The sequence below is a fragment of the Ahaetulla prasina genome, chromosome 7, assembly GCF_028640845.1.
Source record: "Ahaetulla prasina isolate Xishuangbanna chromosome 7, ASM2864084v1, whole genome shotgun sequence".
Classification (NCBI taxonomy): domain Eukaryota; kingdom Metazoa; phylum Chordata; class Lepidosauria; order Squamata; family Colubridae; genus Ahaetulla; species Ahaetulla prasina.
The window spans coordinates 103,323,177-103,350,191 of NC_080545.1; the positions used below are offsets into that span (position 1 = coordinate 103,323,177).

A 27,015-nucleotide genomic window follows, 5' to 3' on the forward strand; every position below is an offset into this window, starting at 1 on the left:
CGGTCTCCGCCCACCGGCTGCGGGGAACGTCCTCCGCGAGAGTGAGGGCGCTCCCTCCCCCTCTCTATGGTCGGAACTGCGGTCTTGTCATCATCGCGCGCCGAGGCGGGAAATTTGAGGAGCGGCCCTCTGTTTCCTGGCCCCACAGTCTCTGGCCGGCCCGCCGGAGGTTCCGGCCTTGGCGCGATGGCTCGGCGCGGAGGGTGAGCGCAGTTCCGACTCTGGCGGGGGCTCTTCGTGAGGAGGTTAATGCCAGGTTTCGAGGGCGACCTCTGGAAACGCCAAGCGGGGCGGGGGTTTGGGGCGGCGCGGCTGAGCCGCTCCCCGTTGTCCAGCCGAGGTTGTTGGGCATGGGGGGCGGAGGGCAGAGAGCTTCGACGGGAGGTGGTCAGTTCAAGATTTCCTTGGACTCTTTATTAGGGAGCGGCATGTCTTGCATTACCTGCCTTTCAAAGGGCCTCTATGCTCTTGGAAGTGACTTTTTTTCGTTCAGCCCTAGATTTTTTTTTGGCCGTTTAGCCACCAATAGTCCTCTTACGGTCTGTTTTACAGCTCATCGTCTTCAGGCAGCGACGATGAATTTGAAAACTGTAAGTATGTAAAAGTTAACCTGCAGAAGTACATTAAAGTACTTTTTTTGGAGTATGACTTTAAGTTCTGTTTGCCTATCTACTGCAGTCCTTGACTCATGACCACAGTTGAGTCCAAAAGTTCCATTGCTAAATGAAACATTTGTTAAGTAAATTTCGCTCCATTTTATGACCTTTCTTGCCACAGTTGTTAAGTGAATCATTGCAGTTGTTAAGTTAGGAACATGATTCTTAAGCAAATCTGGCTTCCTCATTGACTTTGCTTGTCAGAAGGTTGCAAAATGTCAGACCTGCTGCAAGTTAAACATCTAAATAGAAATGATCCTGGGCTCCATTTGTTGAGGAAGATATAGTCAAGTATATTGCAGGAAGGAAATCCACTCAAGGCCCGGGGGTGGACATGGCGGGGCTCAGCTGCCTTTTGCTGCTCTGGGCTGGGCAACAGTTCGGCTTTCCTGGCTGGCCATGACCCCTGATCCCTGCCTACTGTTCCCTTTCTCCTGTGGCTAGTGGCAAAGAGAAAGGCAAGCTGCTGCCGCTTGCCCCCCCAGCCCACATCTTGCTCCCCCTCCCCCAGCCCACATCTTGCTCCCCTCTCTGCAGCTACTGGGCCTCACATGCCGCGGCTGCCAGGGGCCAGAAAGCACAAGGCTGCGCCACCCATGTTGCTTCTCTGCCAGCTGGCTTCCCCCACGACCTTCATGGGCAGCCGCGGTGAGCAGAGCGGTGCGAGCCCCGCAGGCTGGAACTGGAAGATAAAGCCAACAGCATGGCAGGGAAATCCACCCTGGACCCGCTGCACTAGGCTGAAGGGCCGCCTTGGGGGGTGGGGCTGTGGACGGCGGCCCTCAGCTGCCTCTCAGGCCTGCCTCTCAGGCCTGCCTCTCAGCTTCTGTAGGGCCTCCGGGCACCTGCCACACACTCGCCCTCCCCTCTGCCTTGGGCCTCGTATCCAGCCTGCAACCAGGGGATGCGTCACCCAGTGCAGCACTCTTCCCTGAGGGCTGCCTGCTCGCCCATCCGCATAAATGGCGTGTCACCTTGCACCTGTACTTGGGCTCCTCCCACCCAGCCACCGGCTTCTTGACGTGAGCAGAGGCTACTAGTTGGAGTGAAGGGAACCGCAGTGCTGGGCTCCCGTGGCTGCGAGTGCCAAGGCATAGCTAGAATTGGAAGAAAAGGCTATGCAGCCGTGGCAGAAAGAACCGGAGCAACACCCGGCAGCTTGGATAAGAAGGTGTGATTAAGGAGGAGGCTGCTCTCACCGGTAACTGAACCCACCCTACCAATTTGTGCCTTACTACAATTGCCTGGGACAGGGCAGGTGGTCAGGGGTGAAATTAAATTTTTTCCCTACTGGTTCTATGGGCGTGGCTTAATTGATGGGTGTGGCTTGGTGGTCAGGTGACTGAACGGGCATGGTCAATAATAAATAATAAAAACAATAAACTATACAAAACCTGGCAGGCACTGGTCTACCTTCTTTAAAAAATAGAGGCCCCGGTCTACCAATTTCCTTTTATTGAGGGGCACTGGTCTACCTTCTTTAAAAAATAGAGGCCCCGGTCTACCAATTTCCTTTTATTGAGGGGCACTGGTCTACCTTCTTTAAAGATAGAGGCACCGGTCTACTAGCTGCCTACAACGCTGATCAGCTGTAGTGTGACCCTTTGAAGTGCCACGGCAGTCATTTAAGGCCGTTTGCAGCTGTATCACAACCAAGAGCTTCAGGGACAGAGAAGAGGAATTAGCGAGGCATGGGCGGGGGTGGGAGGGATTTTTGCTACCGGTTCTCCGAACTATCCGCCCCCATCACTACCGGATTGCGTGATCCGGTCCGAACCAGGAGCATTTCACCCCTGCAGGTGGTTGCCTGACTCCTTCAGCCCATGGGACCGCATTCCTTTCGCCTCTTGGCCGGGTTGGCAGTTGAGACCCCCAGACTGCTGGTCATGGGGGATTTCAATTTGCCATCAGCCGGCGTAGCATCCTCGACAGCTCAGGAGTTCATGGCTTCCATGACGGCCATGGACCTGATTCAGTTAATTGACGGCCCTACCCACGTCGGGGGAGGTACCCTAGACCTGATTTTTATCTCTGGCCAGTGGTTTAATGATCTGGTTTTAAATGATTTAGTTGTGGAACCTTTGTCATGGTCAGATCATTTTCTCCTTCGTCTAGACTTTCTGACCGCTACCCACCATCGCAGGGAGACGGAACCAATGCGTTGGTTCCGTCCCAGGCGCCTGATGGACCCGGAGAGGTTCCTGACGGAGCTTGGGCCGTTTCCCGAACACCTGTCCCACGACTCGACTGAAGAGCTAGTTGCGGCCTGGGGACGGGCCGCGGCTGGAGCTTTGGCCCGTGTCGTGCCTTTGCGGCCCCTGCCCCGGCGCCAGCCCCAACCAGCTCCTTGGTCCCCCGAGGAGCTGAGGGAGATGAAGCGCCGGAGAAGACGCCTAGAGAGTGCCTGGAGATCCAGCCGCTCTGAGGCTGACCGGACACTAGTTAGGTCCTATAGTAGGACCTACCTAGTGGCAATGAGGGTTCTGACGTTCCTCGTTCCTCCTCATTGCGTCGGCAGATAACCGCCCGCCGCCCTGTTTGGGTGACCGCTCGCTCCTCCAACAGGAGGGGCGGAGGACCCCTACAAGGCGTGCCGAGGAGTTTAACGGTTATCTATACGACAAAATCGCTCAGCTCGGGACGGATTGGATCAAAATTGGGTAGATCCAGGCGAGGGTTCGAGGCCCGTCTTGTTGAGGTGGTTTGGGATGACTTTGATCCTGTGACTCCGAGGACATGGACAGGTTGCTGGGCAGGCTGAACGCCACCACATGTTTACTGGATCCGTGCCTCCTGGTTAGTACTGGCTACTCAGGAGGTGACACGAGGCTGGCTCCAGGGATTACAAATGCTTCTCTGCGGGAGGGGTCTTTCCGCGGCCTTGAAAGAGGCTGTGGTGAGACCCTCCTCAAGAAGCCTTCCTGGACCCAGCTGTTTTAGGAACTACCGGCCAGTCTCCAATCTTCGCCACGGCGAAGGTTGTAGAGAGTGTGGTGGCATGTCAGCTACCCCAGTACCTGGATGAAGCTGTCTATCTAGACCCGTTCCAGTCCGGCTTCCGGCCCGGATACAGTACGGAGACAGCTTTGGTCGCTGGTGGATGATCTCTGGAGGGCCAGGATAGGGGTTACTCCTCTGCCCTGGTCCTATTAGACCTCTCAGCGGCTTTTGATACCATCGACCATGGTATCCTGCTGCGCCGGTTGGAGGGTTGGGAGTGGGAGGCACCGCTTATCGGTGGTTCTCCTCCTACCTCTCTGATCGGACGAGACGGTGTTGACGGGGGGCAGAGATCGACTCCAAGGTGCCTCATGTGTGGGGTGCCACAGGGGTCGATTCTCTCACCCCTCCTGTTCAACATCTATATGAAGCCGCTGGGTGAGATCATCAGTGGCTTTGGGGTGAGATACCAACTGTACGCTGATGACACCCAGCTGTACTTTTCCACCCCGGGCCACCCCAGTGAAGCTGTCGAAGTGTTGTCCCGGTGTCTGGAAGCCGGACGGGGCTGGATGGGGAGGAACAGGCTCAAACTTAATCCTTCCAAGACGGAGTGGCTGTGGATGCCGGCACCTCGGTACAGTCAGCTGCAGATGCGGCTGTCTGTCGGGGGTGAATCATTGGCCCCGATGGAGAAGGTACGCAACTTGGGCGTGCTCCTGGATGGCCGGTTGTCCTTTGAAGACCATTTGGCGACCGTCTCCAGGAGAGCATTTTATCAGGTTCGCCTGATCCGCCAGTTGCGCCCTTCCTGGACCGGGATGCCTTATGCACAGTCACTCATGCCCTTGTTACCTCTCGCCTGGACTACTGCAATGCTCTCTACATGGGGCTCCTTGAAGAGCACCCGAGACTTCAGCTAGTTCAGAATGCGGCTGCGCGGGTTATTGAGGGAGCGCCTCGAGCTCCCACATAACACCTATCCTGCGCAGACTGCACTGGCTACCTGTTGTTTTCCGGTGCGCTCAAGGTATTGGTTACCACCTTTAAAGCGCCCATGGCTTAGGACCGGGCTATCTACGGGACCGCCTACTGCCGGCTTCTATCTCCCATCGTCCGCACGCCCCACAGAGAGGGACTCCTCAGGGTGCCGCCAGCCAAACAGTGTCGACTGGCCCCCAGGGGAGGGCCTTCTCTGTGGGAGCTCCACCCTGTGGAACGAACTTCCCTCGGACTCGACAATTACCTGACCTTAAGACCTTTCGCCGCGAACTTAAAACTTATTTATTTCATATGGCTGGACTAGCCTGATTTTTATTTTTATTAGATGGGTTTTTAAAATTGTGTTATTTTACAGGGGAGTATGTTTTTAACGTTTTGGGCATTTAAATCAGTTTTTTAAGGGTTGTTTTAAATTATTGTGTGTATTTATATTTTATCTGCCTGTTCACCGCCCTGAGTCCTTCGGGAGAAGGGCGGTATACAAATTAAAATAATATAATATAATATATATATATCTGCCTTTGGCTACTGCTCCCACTGCGGGCAAAGACAAGGTGAGGAGGGTGTGGGGTGGCTGCTGCCTACTTATTCCCATCTCTTCTGGCTTGCAGTTGGAGAGCAGGTCACTGCTAGTCATCTTGGGCCCCTTGCGGGTCTTGCCCTTGGCATGTGCGTGAAGTGTGTTCCCCTCGTGCACCTGACTGCAGCGGTGGGTGCACGAGAGGGGCACTTTGCCAGCAGGCCCTGCAGGAAATAGGGGAAAGCATCACAGTTTCTCGTCCACTACCAGACCCAACACGTGGCGTCTGGCAGGCTTCCCTGAAGCATCATGGGGGGCGGGGTAGGAAGCGGCGCCCACCACAAGACTGGAGGAAGAGGCCCTTTGAGCCCCAGGCACTGATTTGGGTAGCACCGGGCCAACTTGCACGGAAGGAAGCCTGGCTACGCACGAGCTGCGCCTTCTCAGAATTTGGCTGCAATCCTCCACTCAGAACGGAAATGCAGCGGGGTGGAGCACTCTGAAAGTGCTATGGAGCTCGCGCAGGTCCTTTAGGCCCTGGCAAAGTTGCCAGCTAGAAAGGCTGAGTAGAGGTGGTAAAAGTACGCCTAGTCCCAGCAGGCAAAAAGCAGCCACCGCGAGCGGGGAAAGCTCAATCCCCATCGGCGCTATGGCTGACCAAGGCCGACCATGGATTGCATGCCTCCCTCCCATCTCTGCTGGGTCTGGGCAACCAGGGCTCCGATGGGGATCTGGCTTTCCCCACTCGCCCAGGCCCAGCAGGCCGTTTTTTGCCTGCCAGGTCTGGGCATGATTTACCACCTCTACTCGCCCTTTCTAGCTGGCCGCTTTGCCTCCTTCAAGCTGTGCGGGTCTGCCGAGCATCAGTGAAGTTGCTACCCAAGAGCTGCCAGGGGTAGAGACACCCAATAATGTGCCTCCTTCACTGGGGCTGTTCAACAGGGAGAGCAGAGCCCCACCCTGTCCTGCGAGGCAGCAGCTCCGGAGCGCTTTTGGGTCGCTGCCCAATCAACGCAGCTCTTTCAGACAGAGCCCCGAGGCTGCAGTCCCTTCCCTGGACTAAAGGCAGCCTTCTGCCTTGCAGGCTCCCCACCCCACCCGCTCTCGCATCTCCGTTCTGAGCTGAGGGTTGCAGTCAAATTCCGGGAAGGTGTGGCTCATGCGCCTGTTGGCAAAGCGGGGCTGGCAAGACGTGAGCGAGCTAGGAAGTGGGGCCCACAACAGTTGCCACTGCTTGGCTGCCTGTCCTCCCTCTCAGCTGCCCACTCCTGAAGGAGGACAGTCATCGCCGTCACTGGAGATGGAGGCGGGAAGGGCTGGCTGGCCAGTGGATCAGCGCTGCTGAGCCCCCGACTTGGGGCTTCCTTGCCACATCCACTCCAAGAGATGCCTGGCTGGTCCAATTCTGCCTGCCAGATGTGCGAAGCCCTTGCCCGAGCCTGTGCATGTATTCTGCATGTGCGGAGGAAGTTCCGGGGCGGCCAGCAAGATTCCAAAAGTGGATTGAAACCACCGTGATGGGAATGGAATGGAATTCAGCAAGGTTTCTCTCCCCCACTCCCATTTGCTCTTCTAGCACACTTTTCTGAGAGACAGATGGGGGAGAGGAGAGAGAGAGAGAGATGTTGATTGTTACCTCCTTGGGGCTGAGAAGAATTGCTGCAAAACTGAGTTTTCTGAAGTGGACCACTAGACTTGTAAACAAAAAATTATCTAGTGAAAAGTCAAACAAAAGCAAATAAAACACCCCCAGAAGCAAAACAAATTAAAGTTTAATTTGTGTGTATTATCTAATCGACTGCTAAATTGGCAAAATGGACTGCTAAATTGGGCATGCCCACCCAGTCACATGATCACCTAGTCACACCCACCCAGCCAGTCTGGTCCCCCAACAGTCTGAGAGACTGTGAAGTGGCCCCCTGTTCAAAAAGTTTGAGAACCCGTGATTTAGACTGTACAAAATAAATATATATTGTACCAAATTAAGCTGCTATTATGGATGGTGATACTATGGAGGCTCACGAGGGAGTGGCCTGACCATGATGGGAGAAACCAATATCTCCCCCAGTTCCACAGGATCCTACCACTGTTTTAACAGGAAAAAAAGATCAGTATGACCACTATTATGTGTTGGGCTCTGGATGACTTGGGGCAGATCCATGACTCTTGTGGTGGCCAGGAACTCTGAGATACCTCAGACCCCATATCCAGGGAAGGCAAGCAGAAGTATTCCAAGACCATAACCCTGGAGAACTCCATCGTCAGCTCAGAACAGAATCAAGATGCTCAGGTAGAGAAGTTGCTACCGTGTTTCCCCGAAAATAAGAGATCCCCTGAAAATAAGCCCCATCATTTCCTTTGGTTAGGGTTAGGGAGACAGAGCTCGAAATTAGATAAGATGGCAAGAGGAGCCCCATCTTGCTCCATGTGCTCCAAAATAATAAGACCTCCCTGAAAATAAGGCCAAATGTTTATTTCGGGGTTCAAAAAAATATAAGACAGCGTCTTATTTTCGGGGAAACGGTATAATAATAATAATAATAATAATAATAATAATAATAATAATAATAATAATAATAATAATAATAATATCAGAGTTAGAAGGGACCTTGGAGGTCTTCTAGTCCAACCCCCTGCCCAGACAGGAAACCCTACACCATTTCAGAGAAATGGCTATCCAACATTTTCTTAAAAATTTCCAGTGTTGGAGCATTTACAACTTCTGCAGGCAAGTTGTTCCACTGATTAATTGTTCTAACTGTCTTCTTAGTTCTAGGTTGCTTCTCTCCTTGATTAGTTTCCACCCATTGCTTCTTGTTCTACCTCAGGTGCTTTGGAGAATAGTTTGACTCCCACTTCTTTGTGGCAACCCCTGAAATATTGGAACACTGCTATCATGTCTCCCCTAGTCCTTCTTTTCATTAAACTAGGCATACCGAGTTCCTGCAACCGTTCTTCATATGTTTTAGCCTCCAGTCCCCTAATCATCTTTGTTGACCTTCTCTGCGCTCTTTCTAGAGTCTCAACATCTTTTTTACATCGTGGCGACCAAAACTGAATGCAATATTCCAAGTGTGGCCTTACCAAGGCATTATAAAGTGGTATTAACACTTCACGTGATCTTGATTCTATCCCTCTGTTTATGCAGCAGGGAAGCTGGTACAACAGCAGTCCCAACCGATCCCTCTTAGTACCTAACTTAACAAGTAGTGCCTCACATATGGCAATCTGAGGAAAAGGACCCCTGGCTTTTTCCCAAGTATCTCAGACAATTGCCGCCACATCTATTGCCCTTCTCTGGGGTCCTGGCTGGTGTTGGACCCAGAACAGCCCTTGGCATGTCTCAGGGAATGCCTCCCCTCCCCTCCCAGCCAGATCCTCTCCTGATAATGCTTGCCAAGTGTCAGGCACAAATAATCAAAACTGTTAGATTTCAGGATAGAAGATTTTTTCAGGCTTCTGCACAATCTAGTCAACACTAAATTGACGCCAGATAAGAGTCAATGGAATTCAGGGAGGATTGGACTTGGACCATTTATGGGAATGCAACAACTCTAAGCTGATGACATGCTTAACTCTGCCTCCCCTTCAGCTCTGCCTGTGCTTCTACACCAGCCCACACGAAAAGTTGTGAATAAGGATAGCCTTCTTACAACTGACTTGGCAATCTGCAGCAGCAGCCAACAACCAGAACAACAACCAGAATGCAGACAACTCTTGTCTGCATTCTGAGACCCAGGAGTGACTTCCAGGTGCTGGAAGAAGATCCTGTGGCCAGTCTCCCATGAACATTTCACCTCATGTTTCCTGTCACATCTTCTCCTACCTGTTGTTACTGGAATGTTATAGCCTGCTCTTCCATCTCCATAAGGATCCACACCTGAGCCTGCACCCCTTACCTCAATCTTCCAATGAGGGCTCCCTAATAGTCGAGCCACTTTTGCAGTATTAGGCACTTGGCGCCTCTGGTTCTTCAGGGATCACCACATATCCCACATCTAACACCCGCACCTTGCCAACAGTCATTCTCCCCTCAGACTGCTGTGGCCAAAACTATACAACTCAATAACAAAAAAAACCCAACCCCCATTGGTGGGAAATTTGAGTAAAGTCTCACCCACTGCTAAACTTTCTTCTACGATGACTAGTCCCGTTAGAATTAAATCCATCCTCCACCTGAATGATGATGACTGCTGATTAAAAGTTGATGCAAAAGGTTATTCCCAGGGCCTTCCAGATCTCACCCGGGGGAAAGGCAAGATGGCTACCCAACAAAGTGGCAGAGGGAGCTGCAAGCACAGGGTCCCACAAGCCACAGACAGACTAGACTAGCCCTGCCTCAGCCACAGCAAAGTCCCCATCGCCACATGTCCACAGTGGAAAAGGCAGCCCTCGTCTGCATTCCAGCAGCATCAGCCTTCCTGCCTGGAAGCGCAGACCAAGAGGGCCATGTTCCTTTGGCACTGGCCTCCCTACTGCACGGAACACTTCTGTTGGGAAACAGCTGATTCGCACAGCTGGTGGCCCCACAACCCAGTTGCCAGCACCGGTTCCCAGGGCCAGTTTTGCCTGTAACCCAGGGAAGAGAATGGACCCTGGGCACCACACATAATCCTGGCTTATATTTGGTGGGTTTCTCTGTTTTAGCCATTGCGTGATCTCCAAGCTTTTTTAATCTACAGGGAGTCCTCGACTTACGACCACAATTGAGCCCAAAATTATTGTTGCTAAGCGAGACATTTGTTAAATCCCGTGGACTCCCCGTTAGGCCTGAAACAGCCTGAAAGGGAAGCGAATTCTTAATTAAACTAAATTAAATTTGCTTTCAAGTTGTCTTTTGGAGACTTTAATCATTTTAAGCTAGGGGACTAACTTTTGTTTCCTTCTGTGGCTTGTTTTAGTTTTGTCTAGAATGAGAATCTCCAGATCTGCTTCATGTTGCACACCAAGGACAAGAAACAGCAGGTGTGGCTGAAATTTTGTACTATACATTGATTTGGACTTTCTGAAACTTATTCGGTTTTAAACATTTTAAGATCTGATTGGACAAAAGGTGTGTGATTTACATTTAGTAAACAGAATTTTAAAAGAGTTTTAATTTCTACATAGTTTTTGCAGTTACCTTAATAATTCTGTAATTTATTTATTTATTTGACCAATGTATATAGCCACCCATCTCAGTGTGATTCTGAGTGGTTTACAGCAAAAACAAGCAGAAAATGAAATAACAGTAAATACATGACCACAGAAACAACTAAGAAATATTGGAAAAAGTGTAGTTTATCACCACCCTAACAAGGCCCTTTATATTGCAAGCACTCTGTTGATTCAGCTGATTTTCCAGGTGAAGTAAAAACAAATCCAAGGATTTTCCCAGGGGTTGTGGGGAAGAGATCTTTTACTGAATTTCATGAACTGTTCTGTTTCTTTTGGTGATCACCTAAAAGTGCATGATGAACCTCAGGCCAGTAATGGCCAAATGGGCTGTTTATTCCACATTTCATATTTAAAACTTTGTTACGAAGATGAAAGTGAGACTTGCTTGCTTTTGTAAGTTTAATCTCAATATGAGCTAAATGCTTTTAACAATGGAAAAGATAAGTCAAGCAGGTAGGATTTTAATCTCTTAAAGCAGGGGAGGGAAGAGCACCCAATTTGGAACCCTGTGAAAGATGGGAGGTTGGTGTAGGAGAAGGACTGGCAGAGCCAGGAGGAGGAGTGAAAAGAGGGATTATCCTGGTTTGAAAGAGGGGTCAAAGAGGCCTTCTATGTCCAAACTGAACAGCCCTCTCTCAAGTGGGGGTGGGGGGATATACAACCTCATCTATCTCCAGTCACCAACACAGTCCCCTCGGCAGTTCCAAAAAGGCTCCACACCCATTTGCATCACTCGGATGACCCTGAGGACACAAATAAACCTCCAAGTGGCCTCAACAACTCTCTAAAAGCATGCAAATGACCAGCTGTCTGCAAGGAATATATGTCCTTCCATTCCCCACCATCTAGTCAGAAATGAAGAAACTTCTTGGATGAGAAGTGAAACGTCTTCAAAGAAAAACCAGAAAGTCCAGTTTCCTCTTGAAAAAGCACCTTTGGGGTTATTCTAGCATCACTAAGTAGCCACAAGCAAAGTCCAAACTCCCCCCCCCCCCCGACTGACCCTTACTTATCTAACCAAGTGCTAGCCATCAGTTGAGAAGACTCCTGTCCCCTAGGCTTTTAGCAATAAATCAGTTACACATGGACCCTGCCTTTTGTGCCTGACATTTGGCTTGGGAGGGACTTTGGGACCTCTTTCAGGTCCAAGAAGGGCCTGCCTGATGATGTAAAGGTGGGCCTTTCACAAGTATTGGGCTGCAGGGCCTGCTAACTTCCTAGGATGGAAGGGGTGGGAAGGGAGGAGTTTTAAAAATCCTTATTTGCTTCCAGAGTTTAATTCTTAATTCTATTTTTTTCCACTTCTCTCCATCTGAAAAGTTCAAAGGGGAATTTTTTTAGCTCTCCTGAAGGTAAGTATGGACCTGCAGCAAAAGGCAAGTGAGTCAAAAAAACCCCTCCACTTTTGGGATCAGGGCTTGGCAAAGTTTATCTGCTTTTTTCTTTCCCAAATTCTTAAAGAGGGAGAGTGCTGGTTCAGCACCCAATTTGCTACAAGACAATCCCTTTTGTGGAACAATCAGAAATGCTAACTGAAGAAGATTATAATTTTGAAGTACCTTCCTCATCATTATGACTGGTGTTGGATGGCACTCTTGCAGCCATGCCAAAGGGCCAGAGTCTTTCAGTTAAATTCCCTGGGAATAATGCTCTCTCTCTTACCATGACCTCCCTCTCCATTGTTTCTGAGGAAAAGGTGCTGGCAGGCTCATTAGAGGGTTCCTTGATGCTCCCTGAGTTTTGCTGTTTCCTTGCAAACATTTCATTACCCAAGCTAGGTAACATCATCAGTGTTAGTAGAAAGTGGGGTTTGCCCTTAGTTTATATTCTAATGGATTGTCCTGTCAGTGGGTGGTCTTAGAAATTCTTGGGTTGGACTGTTTACTGTTGGTTTGTTTGGCAGTTACTTGATTGGGGTATAGTTTACCTCTTGATTGTTAGTGTTGGGGCCTCTGATCAATCCATAGGAAAGAAAATCCTTGACTTCATAGATTCAGAGAAAAGGTACTTTTACTAGGAAAGAACTGATTGCAGCAAAAGTCAGGCAAGGTCTGAAGCAAAATGTGTGTGAAGAGACAAATTGAAACTAACCCCACAGCCCAGCCCACCCCCAGTAGCCAGCAACCAGTCATTGGCCAGGAAGATGTTTTGGGAATGTCTCTGGTCCAGGTGCATCGCTCCTCCAGGATGGATGGCCTTCAAGATGTTAACCCAAGCTGGCCATTCTGAGTCCAGGCTTTCTCATTGCTTCTCAGAAATTCCACCTTTGCCTCCTGCACGCTTCCCTTTCCAAATACCCATTGCTTTCACCCCCCCAACCCCATTTCCATGGCAGCTGGCAGCTAACTTGAAAGAAAGTGAAGATGCAGGCTGACATTTGGTTTGATCTTAAGATTGTTGTTAGCTGTTGACATGAATTTGAAATAAATGAGACTCCATGATCATGGACTAACTAATTTTATGTAAAATTTATGCCCAGTTAGGTCATGATGCCAAGCTAACTTTGGCTGATGTCATAAAACTGATCAGGGATTATGTGTGGATGAGGCACCACCAGGAAATGCAGCATTGTAGGGTATACTGGGGAGTTGAGAAAATAGGAGAAGGGAGCAGCCAGCCATTTCTGGCAAGAAGAACTCCAGGGAAGCTCTGCTCTTCTTACTTTATGAAAATGCCCAAATTGGCTTAGAAGACAGGATTTTGGGGATATGGGTGGCATGAAAGTGTAATAAATAAATAAAGTTAATAAATAATTTATTTGTTTAATAAACAAATAAATAAAATTAAAATAAATTTTATTTTAATAAAAATAAACATTTTGAGAATGTTTAATTGCATTGGATGGAAATTAATCAGAGAGAGGAGCAACCTAGAACTAAGAAGAAATTTCCTGACAGAACAATTAATCAGTGGAATGACTTCCAGAAGTTGTGAATGCTCCAACACTGGAAATTTTGAAGAAGAGATTGGACAACCATTTGTCTGAAATGGTACAGGTTTCCTGCCAGAGCAGGGAGTTGGACTAGAAGACCTCCAAGATCCCTTCCAATTCTGTTGTTCTGATCTATTGCAGAGTCACAACCACTCCACGCAGCAAAAACCTCCGATGTTACTGGAAGGGCGACTGCCTGTTTTGCTGGCTCTGCTTTTTCTCCACTCCCGTGCAATGGCCCCGACAGTGAGGATGATCCTATCTTTGTCGGAGACCCCCCGGGGAATCCCTCCCATCACCTGCCCCTTGCCTCTCCCCGGAGGGGCTCTGCTGCTTCCTGGGGGAGGCCAGGTGCTTCCTTCATCCAGAGCCAACGGCAGAGCTCAAGGGAGCCGGAGAGCTCCGATGAGGAGGTGGAAAGCCTTGTGGTTCGCATGAAGCAAAGGATGTTCTTCCCCGAAGCCAAGAGGGCCGGGAGCCAGAAAAGCCTCCGTGGTAAGAGGGGGCCCTTTCCTGGGCTGATTCTGGTGTGGGGCTTGGCTAGGCCGTGCATACAGGACGGCTTTTGTAGGAGTTATGGTGGATGTAGGTTGTTCAGGATCAGAAGCAATAAGCCTCTCGGAGCTGTGCTATTGTGGCAGCTGTTCCTTTTCCTGGACCCTATGGGAGCATGTGGGCCCCAAGGAAATACATGTTTGAGCTAGGGGGGAGAACGAGTGTGGATGGGGGTCGTAACTGATACCTTGGAATAAAGTTCTCGGTGGTGGGAATATTGCTGGTATGCAAGAGGTATTTGGTGTTGGGTCTTCCTGCCTCCAGTAACAGGCCAAAGGAAAGCTGTTTCTGTAGAATTTCAAGAGAATTTTGAGTCACGGAAGGAGGGAGGGAGGGAGGTGTAAATCCAGCCCTTTTTGAGTCCATCCTGTTGTTTCACCCACTTGGGCCATTTCACAAATGATGATAAAGGCCCAGCTTCGTTACAGTGTCTGTGGGTTTGTGCAGGCTGTTAAAGCTAGTCTCTTCGTCCTGCTATGTAGGCAAAGCTGCTTATATACTGTACTCCGCTCTTGGTCTCCTTGCTTGGGGCTTGGGAATGGAAGAGCTGCCTGGAGTGACTTAATCAGGAAGCCAACACAGTCCTTTGCCCTTCTGCAATTCCCATCTGGTGGGCCAGGCCTGGTCAGGTTGATCTGCAGCTCTGTGCTGAGCGTTCTCTTTGTGACTTGCAGAGGAGAGAGGCCTGGGGACTTCCCTTGAAAGCCCAGCCACAGCTGCCAAGAGAGATGGCAGCCTTCCCTCAGCAGCCGGAATCCCTGCTCCTGGCACACCATGTTCCCCTGGAACTTCGAAGAGCAAGGCCCTCATGGATATTACTCAGTCAGTTACTCGGATGCAAATGAGGTGAGTCTTTACTGCTTCTTTACTATTACTTTCAGAGTCCAAATGGCCGGCCAATTTTTCACTCATCCATTAGGAGAAACATTTTCGCAGCCAGTGAAGAAAACTTGCAAAGTGACTTTGAGACTTTGCTGAAACCTTTTTAAGAAGCTGACATCTGTCAATGGGTGTTTTCATAATTTAGCACTGTTTGGACCTGGATCCTTCTAGATATATGATTGGTTTCTGTGTTTGTTTATCAAACTTATATGCCACTGAATAGTAATTGATTGTAATTGATTCATGCTGGCCAAAATAAAACCACTGTGTTCTCAACAGATCAAAATAAACTACAACAAATACAGTGCAATACTACTTTCTGAATTGCACAATAGGGTTCAAGATAGCACCCAGTTACTCCCCAAAGATCCTCCTCAGCCTTCACCATCATCAGGGAAGCCCTCTCTGGGGAAGCCAGCATCATTTCTAAAGAAACAGGAGAATCATGGTGGAAAAACGTCAGTCTGGCTTCTCATCTTCTAGGAGCCAAGATGTATGAATGCTTGGTTCTTCCAATATTTCATTTTGACTACTAAAGGGTTCCCAACGTAACCGAGGACCCCCAGATTTCTCACTGGGTCTGCCTGGGGCAGTGCCACCCAACTCAGGACTAGTGGTGGAAAAACCTTGTCACCAAAAGGCCCAAATACCCAGAGCCACTCTGACTTGCCTGGGTTGACTTGGAGCCCATTGCATCCATCCAGAGCCTTGCAACCTCCAGATAGTGGGAGAACCACCCCTGCAGAAAGAGATGAGCTCATATTAATGTATTTCAGAAAGGAGGGGGAAATGATGCATGCATACATATTTCTAATGACATAATAGATCTCAGGTTACTTCCTGTCCATCTGTTAGCCACAGAGAACCATGGTTTTAGTTAAAGAAAACATTTGCGTCTTGAGGAGTTGTGGTGGGATTGTTCTGATAAAACCTTACAGTGGGCCACTGTGAGTTAGACATTGCAAGGCTACGTTCTTTTTGTCTTAAGTTTATTAATCTGAAAACTATTTCCCCCACAGCACACACAAGCAAAGGAATAATACATTGTGTACAAGTGCTTGTAATATCCCAGGTTTGGCCCGATATTTCTATTGCAATGTATAATGTTTGGAATATGGGGTGGGGGGGAGAGAGAGAGAGATGAAGGAAATAGAACATGTCTCTGTGTGATTGTGGTTAGAAGCAGGCTAAAGTTCATTTGAGAAGATCTGGGGCTTCTCTGCTCAGGCAATCATGGATGGATCTTGAAAGTTCCTCAGTCATGCCCAGTTCTTCAGAAAACATTTATTATTTTGTTTATGTTTTCAACCTGCTTTTCAGGATTACACATGGATTGGGGTGGAAAGCTCACAGCTGTGTTATCTGAGGCAAGGGTGACCGTGTCCTGCCTCCCCAATGAGGAGAGGAGGGTGGGCTGTTCCTTTAGCCTTCTCTTGGCTTTTCTCTTCCCAGGGGACCCTGCCTCGTCCAGGGCTGCTTCCTGCAAGAGTTGTCAGACCCAGAATCCCAACTTGCAAAACATTTCCGGAGCAAAAAAGAAGGACTGGCTCAAAGGCTGTATTCTTTTTACAACCATTCTATCTTTGAGAAAAAGGTAGGGAATTTGGGTTTTGTAGGTGCAGCTACACTTAGCAGGGGGTCCATGTTGCCTGGCTCAGCTTCCCAAAACCTTTGTTTCCCTTTCACTATGGTTTCCTCTCCTAAGCCCCGTATCCTCAGCCAAAAATTGGAAGCGGAAGCAATAGCAACAGCACGTAGACTTATATACTGCTTTACAGTGCTTTTACAACCCCCAACAATCTGGGTCCTCGTTTTACCCACCTCAGAAAGATAGAAGGCTGAGTCAACCTTGAGTCTGGTGAGAGCTGAGCCCAATTGTTATAGTTTTGGAAGTCTCTTGTTGCCTATCATCTCTCTTAGCTGCCCGAGAGAATGGAGATTACCTGGAATAAGAAGATGCAGAAGACAGCAGGGTGCTGTATAACTGGCCAGCTGAAGGAGCCAGAGATGCAGCGTTATGCCAAAATAATGCTATCAGAAAAAGTCTGTGATTCTGCAGGTAGGCCCTCTTGCTTCTCTGACTAGAATAGGTGTGGTCACAGATTGCATGGACGCAAATGCAGATTTTCTTCTATAGAGGAGAAGATCTGTAGCTCAGGGTTGAAATGAGGGGTCCTTGGCATTCTCTGAGCTCTCATTCCCCAAACTGCGCTGATGCTGTTCCCTAGTTTGGGTGTGAAATATCTGCAAGAAAACAACCAAGCTCAGAGAGCACCAAGGACCACTCAAACTCTCCTTTAGCACTCTGAGTTGGAAGGGGGTGGGATACCACTTGCTAGGTTCAGATATGAAAGATTTAAACAGGATACACAGTGGTAATGGAGAAAGAAAAGGGAAATATTCTTTTTTGTAAATCCAATATAAGAAAGTTATGTGTGAAATTGAAAACCATTCCTCTGATTTCTTTCTTTTTTTTTTTTAATTTTTAAAACCTTTATTGTTAAAAAAAATTGTACATGGTGGAACCGTCTTGGTGATATCTCCGCCATACAACGTATAACACAAGTATCTTACATATTCAATATACATTACTACTTATTAATTATATATTATTACACATACTTAACCTCTTATACACGCTTACACTTACAAACTACATTACAGATATTACCTCTTGTTTCCATCTACACATCCTTGTTCTTATCTGTTTCAATCTGTTATCTGTTCCAATTTCTATTTCTTAAGTCTAACCATTGATAAAATCTATTCCAAATTTCATAGTATTCTGTCTCCTTTATTTTTCAGTTCTAGTGTCAGTCTGTCACATTCTGCACAGTCAAGTATTTTCTTTATTATTTCCCTTACTTTAGGTATGTTTTCACTCTTCCACTGCTGGGCATAAACTATTCTCACTACTGTTATGATATGCAATATTAAATATCTTAACCCTTTACTTAGATCTTCTTTTGAAGATCTTCTTAACCCTTTACTTAGATCTTCTTTTGTAATTCCTTAGGTGTCCTCTCCTCCCCTTCTATCCGTTCCGTCATTGCCCCCATCATGTCATGGGGCACATCATGGGGCACGGCCCCATAGATTCCTCCTTGGTCTCTACTTAAACTGAATTCATGAGCTATTTACATTACACATAAAAACTCCATGCAATCTAACTACTGAATATAAAGAGTACAAAAGGATGTGAGGATTGGAGTGGAGGCTGACAATAGGAATAATTCTGGTTTGAGTTCCAATCTCTGTCTGGTCATTTCTTCCAACCACATTTGAATCTTTTGCCAATATTCTTTTGCTTTTCTACATGTCCACCACCTGTGGTAGTAGGTGCCCAGTAATCAGTCACATTTCCAGCATTTAGGTGATAAATTTTTATATATTTTGGCTAGCCTAGTTGGTGGTAGGTGCCACCTATAAAACATTTTATGTAAGTTTTCTTTATACGATGTGGCCAGAGTTAATTTCCTGTTTTTGTCCCACAATTTTTCCCACTTTTCAAATTTGATATTATATCCAAAGTTCCTTGCCCATACCACCATCGTCTCTTTAATGAACTCTTCCTCCATTTTGTATTCTAGTAAAAAGTTATACATTGCTTTGATCATTTTTTTCTCTGTCCCCAATAGAAGCTTATCTAATGTCATTAAATTTCTGCTGATGCCCCATGTTTTCATATCTTTCATATAACTTGATTGAATTTGTACCGTTTTCCCCAAAATAAGACATCCCCTGATAATAAGCCCAATCAGGCTTTTGAGCGCATGGCAATAAGGCCAAGCACTTATTTCAGGGTTCCAAAAAATGTAAGAAAGGGTCTTATTTTCGGGGAAACAGGGGTAAGTATGACCACCATTCTAAATCCAATCCTTGTTCTTTTAGTTGCAGTCTCAATTTTAATCTCCCTGTTCTTCTAATATATCTTTATATATTACAATCTTTCCCCAGTTTATAAGATTTGGATATACCACCGCTTCTAGGGCAGAGAGCCAGATGAGAATTTCCCTATAGTTCTGGTTTTTTATTTTGTTCCATATCCCCAGTAAAGCCTGTCTTATATAATGTCTTTGGAAGTATTGATGTGCCTTTTGTTTTTCATACCAGAGAAATGCATGCCATCCTGCTTGAATATCGTGACCTAGAGTTAATAATCTTTTGTTTCTTAGGGTTATCCATTCTTTGACCCAGGTGATCACTGCCGCTTGGTTATATGATTCCCAATCGGGCAAACCAAACCTGAAGTAATTTCAATTTAATTCTTGACTTTCCCCCCACCATATACATTTCAATACAATTTTCTTCAGATTATCACAGTACTTTCTCTCTTAACTTTATAGGTATATTTTGGAATAGGAAAAGTAATTTTGGCAGTACACTCATTTTAATTGTCGCTATTCTACCCATAAGGTAGAGTTGAATGGTTTTCCATCTTTCCAAGTCTGCCTTTATCTGATTTAATAATTTAATATAATTGTCCTCCTTAATCGATGTACACTTTGCCGTCAAATAGATCTCTAGATACTTTACCTCTTTTGCTAATTGAATATTTATTCCCTTGGTCAAATCATCTTTCTGTTTATTAGTCATATTCTTAGCTATCATTTTGGTTTTCTCCTTGTTTACTTTTAGTCCAGCTACTTCTCTGTATTCCTCCAGTATCTCCATGAGCTTCAAACCCAATTGCAATGGTTCCTCTAGAATGAAAACTAAATTGTCCGCAAAAGCTTGCAGTTTATAACTTTCTCCTTTAATTTCCAACCCTTTAATCTGTGTGTCTTTTCTTATTAGATATGCCAGATCCGTAGCAAATAAAGCCCCCTGATTTATGATCTTATACAGGGGGGGGCTGCGGACCTTATGGGCATCTCGGAGACCTGGTTGGGCATTGAAGGAGGGATGCCCTTGGTGGAGATGTGCCCACCGGGTTTCCGGGCATTTCATCAGCCGAGGGCCCAAGGTAGGGGTGGAGGGGTGGCGGTGGTTATTAAAGAGAGTCTAGAGCAGATGGAGGCCACTGTACCTCAGATAGCCGGTTGTGAATCCCTTTACGTGAAGTGGGGACGTAGGATGCAGGTGGGCTTGTTGATCACGTACCTGGCTCCTTGCTGCGTGACATCAGCCCTGCCCGAGTTGCTGGAGATAATAGCCAGGTTGGCAGTTGATACCCCTAGGCTTATGGTCGTGGGGGACTTCAACCTGCCATCAGCCGATATGTCGTCAACGGCGGCTCGGGAGTTCATGGCCTCCATGACGGCCATGGACCTGACCCAATTAGTTGACGGCCCCACTCACGTTGGGGGAAACACACTGGATCTGATTTTTGTCTCTGGACAGTGGTTGAGTGATCTGGAAGTACGAGAATTAGTCAATGAATCTTTGTCATGGTCAGATCACTCCCTCCTTCGTCTGGATTTTCGGACCGCCGCTCAACACCGCAGGGAGACGGGACCAATGCATTGGTTCCGTCCCAGGCGACTGATGGACCCGGAGAGATTCCTGATGGAGCTTGGGCCGTTCCCTGGCGATCTGGCCCACGGCTCGGCCAAGGAGCTTGTTGCGGCCTGGGAACAGGCCGCGGCGGGAGCCTTGGACTGTGTCGTGCCTATGCGGCCTCTGACCCGGCGTAGGTCTCAACCAGCTCCTTGGTTCTCCGAGGAGCTGAGGGAGATGAAGCGCCGGAGAAGACGCCTAGAGAGCGCTTGGAGGTCCAGCTGTTCTGAAGCTGACCGTACACTAGTTAGGTCTTTCACCCAGACCTATCTAGTGGCATTGAGGGAGGCCAAGCGGGCCTATGTTTCTACCCTCATTGCGTCAGCAGAGAACCGCCCAGCCTCCCTGTTTAGGGTGACTCACTCCCTCCTACATCAGGGGGGGTGCGATGATCCCTTACAGGGTTGTGCTGAGGAATTCAGCAGGTATCTGTTTGACAAAATCGCTCAGCTTCGGGACCGTCTGGACCAAAATTGGGTAGTTTCGGGCAAGATGACGGAGGCTAGTGTTGTTGAGACCATCTGGGAGGAGTTTGATCCTGTGGCTCCCTAGGACATGGACAGGTTGCTGGGATGGCTGAATGCCACCACATGTTTATTGGACCCGTGTCCCTCCTGGTTGGTGCTGGCTACCCGGGAGGTGACACGAGGCTGGCTCCAGGGAATTGTCAACGCTTCCTTGGGGGAGGGTGTTGTTCCCACCGCCTTGAAAGAGGCGGTGGTGAGGCCCCTCCTCAAGAAGCCCTCCCTGGACCCAGCTGTTTTAGGTAACTATCGTCCAGTTTCCAACCTTCGCTTTGTGGCGAAGGTTGTTGAGAGTATGGTGGCACATCAGCTACCCCAGTACCTGGATGAATCTGTCTATCTAGACCCGTTCCAGTCCGGTTTCCGACCCGGGTACAGCACGGAGACAGCTTTGGTCGCGTTGGTGGATGACCTCTGGAGGGCCCGGGATAGGGGTTATTCCTCTGCCCTGGTTCTCCTAGATCTCTCAGCGGCTTTCGATACCATCGACCATGGTATCCTGCTGCGACGGTTGGGGAGTTTAGGAGTGGGAGGCACCGTATTTTGGTGGTTCTCGTCCTATCTCTCCGACCGATCGCAGACGGTGTTGGCAGGGGGGCAGAGATCGACCTCGAGGCGCCTCCTTTGTGGGGTGCCACAGGGGTCGGTTTTCTTGCCTCTCCTGTTCAACATCTATATGAAGCCGCGTGTGAGGTCATCAGTGGTTTTGGGGTGAGTTATCAACTGTACGCGGATGACACCCAGCTGTACATTTCCACCCCTGACCACCCCAATGAAGCTGTCGAAGTGTTGTCTCGGTGTTTGGAGGCCATGCGGGTCTGGAAAGAAACAGGCTCAAGCTCCAAGACTGAGTGGCTGTGGATGCCGGCATCCCGGTACAGCCAGCTGCAACTGCTGCTGACTGTTGGGGGCGAATCATTGGCCCCAATGGAAAGGGTGCGCAATCTGGGCGTTCTCCTGGATGAACGGTTGTCCTTTGAAGATCATTTGGCGACTGTCTCCAGGAGAGCTTTTTACCAGGTTCGCCTGGTGCACCAGTTGCGCCCCTTTCTAGACCGGGATGCCTTATGCACGGTCACTCACGCCCTCGTCACTTCTCGCCTGGACTACTGCAATGCTCTCTACATGGGGCTCCCCTTGAGGAGCATCCGGAGGCTTCAGTTGGTTCAGAATGCAGCTGTGCGGGTGATAGAGGGAGCCACTCGTGGCTCCCATATAACACCAATCCTGCGCGGGCTGCACTGGCTACCTGTGGTCTTCCGGGTGTACTTCAAGGTGTTGGTTATCACCTTTAAAGCGCTCCATGGCATAGGACCGGGATATCTTCGGGACCGCCTTCTGCTACCACATGCCTCCCACCGACCGGTACGCTCCCATAGAGAGGGTCTCCTCAGGGTGCCGTCAGCCAAACAGTGTTGGCTGGTGACCCCCAGGGGGAGAGCCTTCTCTATGGGGGCACCTATTCTCTGGAACGAGCTTCCCCCAGGACTTTGACAACTTCCTGACCTCCAGACTTTTCACCGCGAGCTGAAGACGTACCTATTCTTCCGAGCAGGACTGGCTTGATAGGGGTTTTTAATTCGGTTTTAAATGGGGTTATTTTATATTATGTATTTTATATTTAAATTTAGGCCATATTGAATAAGTTTTTAAAATAGTTTTTATTGTAATATACTGTATTATTATTACTATTACTATTACTATTATTATTATTTTTATTATTTTTATTATTATTATTTTTATTATTATTATTATTATTATTATTATTATTATTATTATTATTATTATTATTATTATTACTATTACTATTACTATTATTATTATTATTACTATTATTATTATTATTATTATTATTATTATTATTATTATTATTATTATTATTATTATTATTATTATTATTATTATTATTATTATTATTATTATTATTATTATTATTGTAAATACTTCCAAAATCAATACAAATAACAATGGGGATAGTGGACACCCTTGTCTTGTGCCTTTCCGGATTGTAAAAATTTTGTGTTGCCTCTCCATTCACTATTACCCTGGCTTCCTGTTTTAAATATATTGCCATGAACGGGTTTAAAAATTTATCACCAAAAGGCTTTTTGAGCATCTAGGAACATCAATGATGCTTGTGTCTCACTATGTATTTCGTAATATTCTAGCGTATCAAGTATTATTCTCATATTATTCTTGATTTGTCTTTTTGGCAAAAAGCCATTTTGATCTACATGTATAAATTCATTTAAAAACCTTTTCAGTCTTTCAGCTATTATTGACATAAATATTTTATAATTGTATTCAGTGAGGTAGGCCTATAGTTTTTAATTAAAGTTAAATCAATGTTTTCTTTCGGAATCAATGTAATATTTGCTTCTACCCATGATAGTGGAATCTTTGCATCATTTAACACTGCACTGTATATCTCAGGCAACACTTGTCCAAACATGTCTTGTAATTCTTTATATATTTCTACTGGCAGCCCATCTAGGCCTGGTGTTTTGTTACTTTTTTGTTTTTTATTGCCTCTATTAATTCTGGCATCTCTATTTCTTATTTATTTATTTATCAAACTTCTATACCGCCCTTCTCCCGAAGGACTCAGGGCGGTGTACAGCCTTCATTTAAAACAATTAATATACATATTAAAATAACAATTAAAAAACTTATTCAATAAAAGGCCAAATTAAAACCGTCGATTGACCATAAAAATACCCAATAAAATTACCATTAAAAGTTTAAAATTTAAATTTAAATTTTAAAAATCAGGCCAGTCCCGCTTGTATAAATAAATAAGTTTTCAGTTCCCGGCGGAAGGTCCGAAGGTCAGGCAATTGGCGTAAACCGGGGGGAAGTTCATTCCAGAGTAGGTGCTCCCACAGAGAAGGACCTTCCCTGGGGCCGCCAGCCGACACTGCTTGGCGGACGGCACCTGAGAAGACCCTCTGTGAGAGCGCACGGGTCGGTGGGAGGCATGTGGAACAGCAGGCGATCCCGTAAGTACCCGGGCCCTAAGCCATGGAGCGCTTTGAAGGTGGTAACCAAAACCTTGAAGCGCACCCGGAAGACCACAGGTAGCCAGTGCAGGCTGCGCAGGAGTGGGGTTACCCGGGGGCAACGCGGTGCTCCCTCAATCACCCGCAGCTGCATTCTGGACTAACTGCAGTCTCCGGGTACACTTCAGGGGTAGCCCCATGTAGAGAGCATTGCAATAATCCAGTCGAGAAGTGACGAGAGCATGAGTGACCGTGCATAAGGCATCCCGGTCAAGAAAGGGGCGGAACTGGCGGACCAGGCGGACCTGGTAAAAAGCTCTCCTGGGGACGGCCGCCCGGTGACCTTCAAACGACAGCCGCTCACCCAGGAGAACGCCCAAGTTGCGCACCCTTTCCGTTGGGGCCAGTGGCCCACCCCCAACAGTCAGCCGCAGTTGCAGCTGACTGTACCGGGATGCCGGCATCCACAGCCACTCCGTCTTGGATGGATTGAGTCTGAGTCTGTTTCTGCCCATCCAGACCCGTACGGCCTCCAAACAACGGGACAGCACTCGACAGCTTCGCTGGGGTGGCCTGGGTGAAAAGTACAGCTGGGTATCATCAGCGCACAGATGATAACTCACCCCAAAGCCACTGATGACCTCGCCCAACGGTTTCATGTAGATGTTGAACAGGAGAGGCGAGAGAATCGACCCCGCGGCACCCCACAAGTGAGGCGCCCGCGCCGATCTCTGCCCCCTGTCAACACCGTCTGCGACCGGTCGGAGAGGTAGGAGGAGAACCACCGATAAACGGTGCCTCCCACTCCCAACCCCTCCAACCGGCGCAGCAGGATACCATGGTCGATGGTATCAAAAGCCGATGAGAGATCCAACAGGACCAGGGCAGAGGAACAACCTCATCCCTGGCCCTCCAGAGGTCATCCACCAACGCGACCAAAGCTGTCTCCGTGCTATACCGGGCCGGAAGCCGGACTGAACGGGTCTAGATAGACAGCTTCCTCCAGGTACTGAGGGAACTGCCGTGCCACCACACTCTCTACAACCTTCGCCACAAAGCGAAGGTTGAGACTGGACGATAATTACCCAAAATAGCTGGGTCCAGGAAGGCTTTGAGGAGGGTCTCACCACCGCCTCTTTCAAGGCGGCGGAAAGACCCTCCATCAAAGAAGCATTTATAATACCCCGAGCCAGCCTCGTGTCACATCCTGAGTGGCCAGCACCAGCCAGGAGGGGCACGGGTCCAGTAAACATGTAGTGGCATGCAGCCTCCCCAGCAACCTGTCCATGTCCTCGGGAGCCACAGAATCAAACTCATCCCAAACCACATCAACAAGATGAGCCTCAGTCATCTCATCTGGATCATCGCAATCTTGGTCCAAGCTATCCCGAAGCTGAGCGATTTTATCGTATAGATAACCGCTAAACTCCTCGGCACGTCCCTGTAAGGGGTCATCCCGTCCCCCCTGATGAAGAAGGGAACGGGTCACCCGAAACAGGGCGGCCGGGCGGTTATTTGCCGACGCAATGAGGGAGGAGGTGTAAGAACGCCTCGCCACCCTCAGTGCCACTAGGTAGGTCTTTGAAAAAGACCTAACTAGTGTCCGATCAGCTTCGGAGCGGCTGGACCTCCAGGCACTCTCTAGGCGTCTTCATTTAACAGTCTTTGTTTCTTTGTTTCTTCTGAAATTTTAGGCAGCGAGGCTTTTCTTAAACAATTTATTGCTTTATCTTCCGAATATCTGTCTATATCATCACACAGTTTCTTATAATATTTCTGCACTATATTCTTTTTCTCCTCATTCTAATAGCACATCTCTCCTTCCGCATTTTGCAGTTTATTAATCCATCTTTTCTCCTTATGTTTCTTCAATTTATATGATAACCACCTCCCTGGTTTATTTGCATTCTCAAAAAAGTTTGGTTAGTTAGATTGAATGCTCAACATATGGCTCTATATATTCATACCACCAACGTATCTCTTATTGCTACATGTGACCCTTATTTGTCCACCAACACAGATTTGTAAACTTATCACTTCTCCAATGTTCCTAAATAGTGTCACTTAAAAGGGCTTTCTTTCTTCAAAATTTCCAACTTACATGTATATACCTTCCTTGGCCGGTAGATGGCTCCCTAGAGCCTTGTCTCAATTCTGACACAAAAAGTGCCTTGTCAGTGTCCAAAGGAAAGGAGGACAGCCATTTTCTCCTGTAAGTTTGTCCGATCTCCAATTTCCACACTATTCAACTTTTCCAGTTTTCCAGCTCCAAATCCACCCTTTCTAGTTAGTTTCCGTTGTCTCTCTCCTACCCTTTGTCTTTATAGGTCTTAAGATCTTAATAAAGCTCCACAATCTCCTTCGCTGCTTCTTCCACCGGGGGTGGGGGGCGGGGGGGTGGGTCCTCCCCTCCTATTAGGAGTCCCTTCTTCTCTCAAAACGTCCCTCAAAACGACGCTATAGAGCACTGCACACCAGAACAACTAGACACAAGAACAGTTTTTTCCCAAAGGCCATCACTCTGCTAAACAAATAATTCCCTCAACACTGTCAGACTATTTACTGAATCTGCACTACTATTAATCGTTTCATAGTTCCCATCACCAATCTCGTTCCACTTATGACTGTATGACTATAACTTGTTGCTGGCAATCCTTATGATTTATATTGATATATTGACCATCAATTGTGTTGTAAATGTTGTACCTTGATGAAGGTATCTTTTCTTTTATGTACACTGAGAGCATATGCACCAAGACAAATTCCTTGTGTGTTCAATCACACTTGGCCAATAAAAATTCTATTCTATTCTATTCTATTCTATTCTATTCTTAAGCCAGCCAGGGATTTCAATCCACTTTCCTCCCGTTCCGCTCTCTCTTTAGAAGCTGGAACTCTTTTCCACCAATTCTGGTCCACCAACGTACCTCTTCTCAGACTGCTATCTTCGTCCCGCTGTCAGCTCTACGATTCAGCCACTGCAGTCCGTCTTCTTCCCCATCTGCTCTCATTGAAAATTCTACCATCTCCTGGTCTGGACTGCCACTGGACCAGTCAATTGGCTAACTTGCTCACAAGTCCCCCTCCAGGGTAACTTTGGCTTCAAAGAAGCCCCCAGGACAGCTGGAAATTAGTTGTGTTTCACAGAGTGCCCATTCACACAACTTTCTGAGCTGACAGTGGCTTCCCCCCCCTCTCCCCTCACCCATTCCTCTGATTTCTTATCATCCAGAAATAGTAGGGGGAGGCAGGGAAGAGGAATTGCAGATTTGCAGTTCTTATTTTAATACAATTTTGGCAATTGCAGCGTCCAAGCCATTTGGCTTTTTTACATTACCCGTTTCCCTTT

General features: G+C 47.7%; 1 protein-coding gene across 5 annotated transcripts in view; it reads left to right on the forward strand.

Moving 5' to 3' along the window:
- Positions 1-9: 9 nt before the first annotated feature.
- GCNA (germ cell nuclear acidic peptidase) overlaps positions 10-27,015 on the forward strand; it is a 33,007-nt gene continuing 6,001 nt past the window's right edge. The window contains exons 1-8 of one of the 5 annotated variants that reach the window (XM_058189837.1): positions 10-203; positions 553-590; positions 10,020-10,083; positions 11,596-11,651; positions 13,349-13,702; positions 14,437-14,608; positions 16,097-16,238; positions 16,565-16,703. In XM_058189837.1, coding sequence (XP_058045820.1) covers positions 67-203; positions 553-590; positions 10,020-10,083; positions 11,596-11,651; positions 13,349-13,702; positions 14,437-14,608; positions 16,097-16,238; positions 16,565-16,703 — 1,102 coding nt within the window. In that variant the 5' untranslated portion in view covers positions 10-66. Of the gene's footprint in view, positions 246-552; positions 591-5,750; positions 7,409-10,019; positions 10,084-11,595; positions 11,652-13,348; positions 13,703-14,436; positions 14,609-16,096; positions 16,239-16,564; positions 16,704-27,015 lie in introns of those variants that run through there. The other 4 variants (XM_058189838.1, XM_058189839.1, XM_058189840.1 and 1 more) reach the window with 4 other exon arrangements.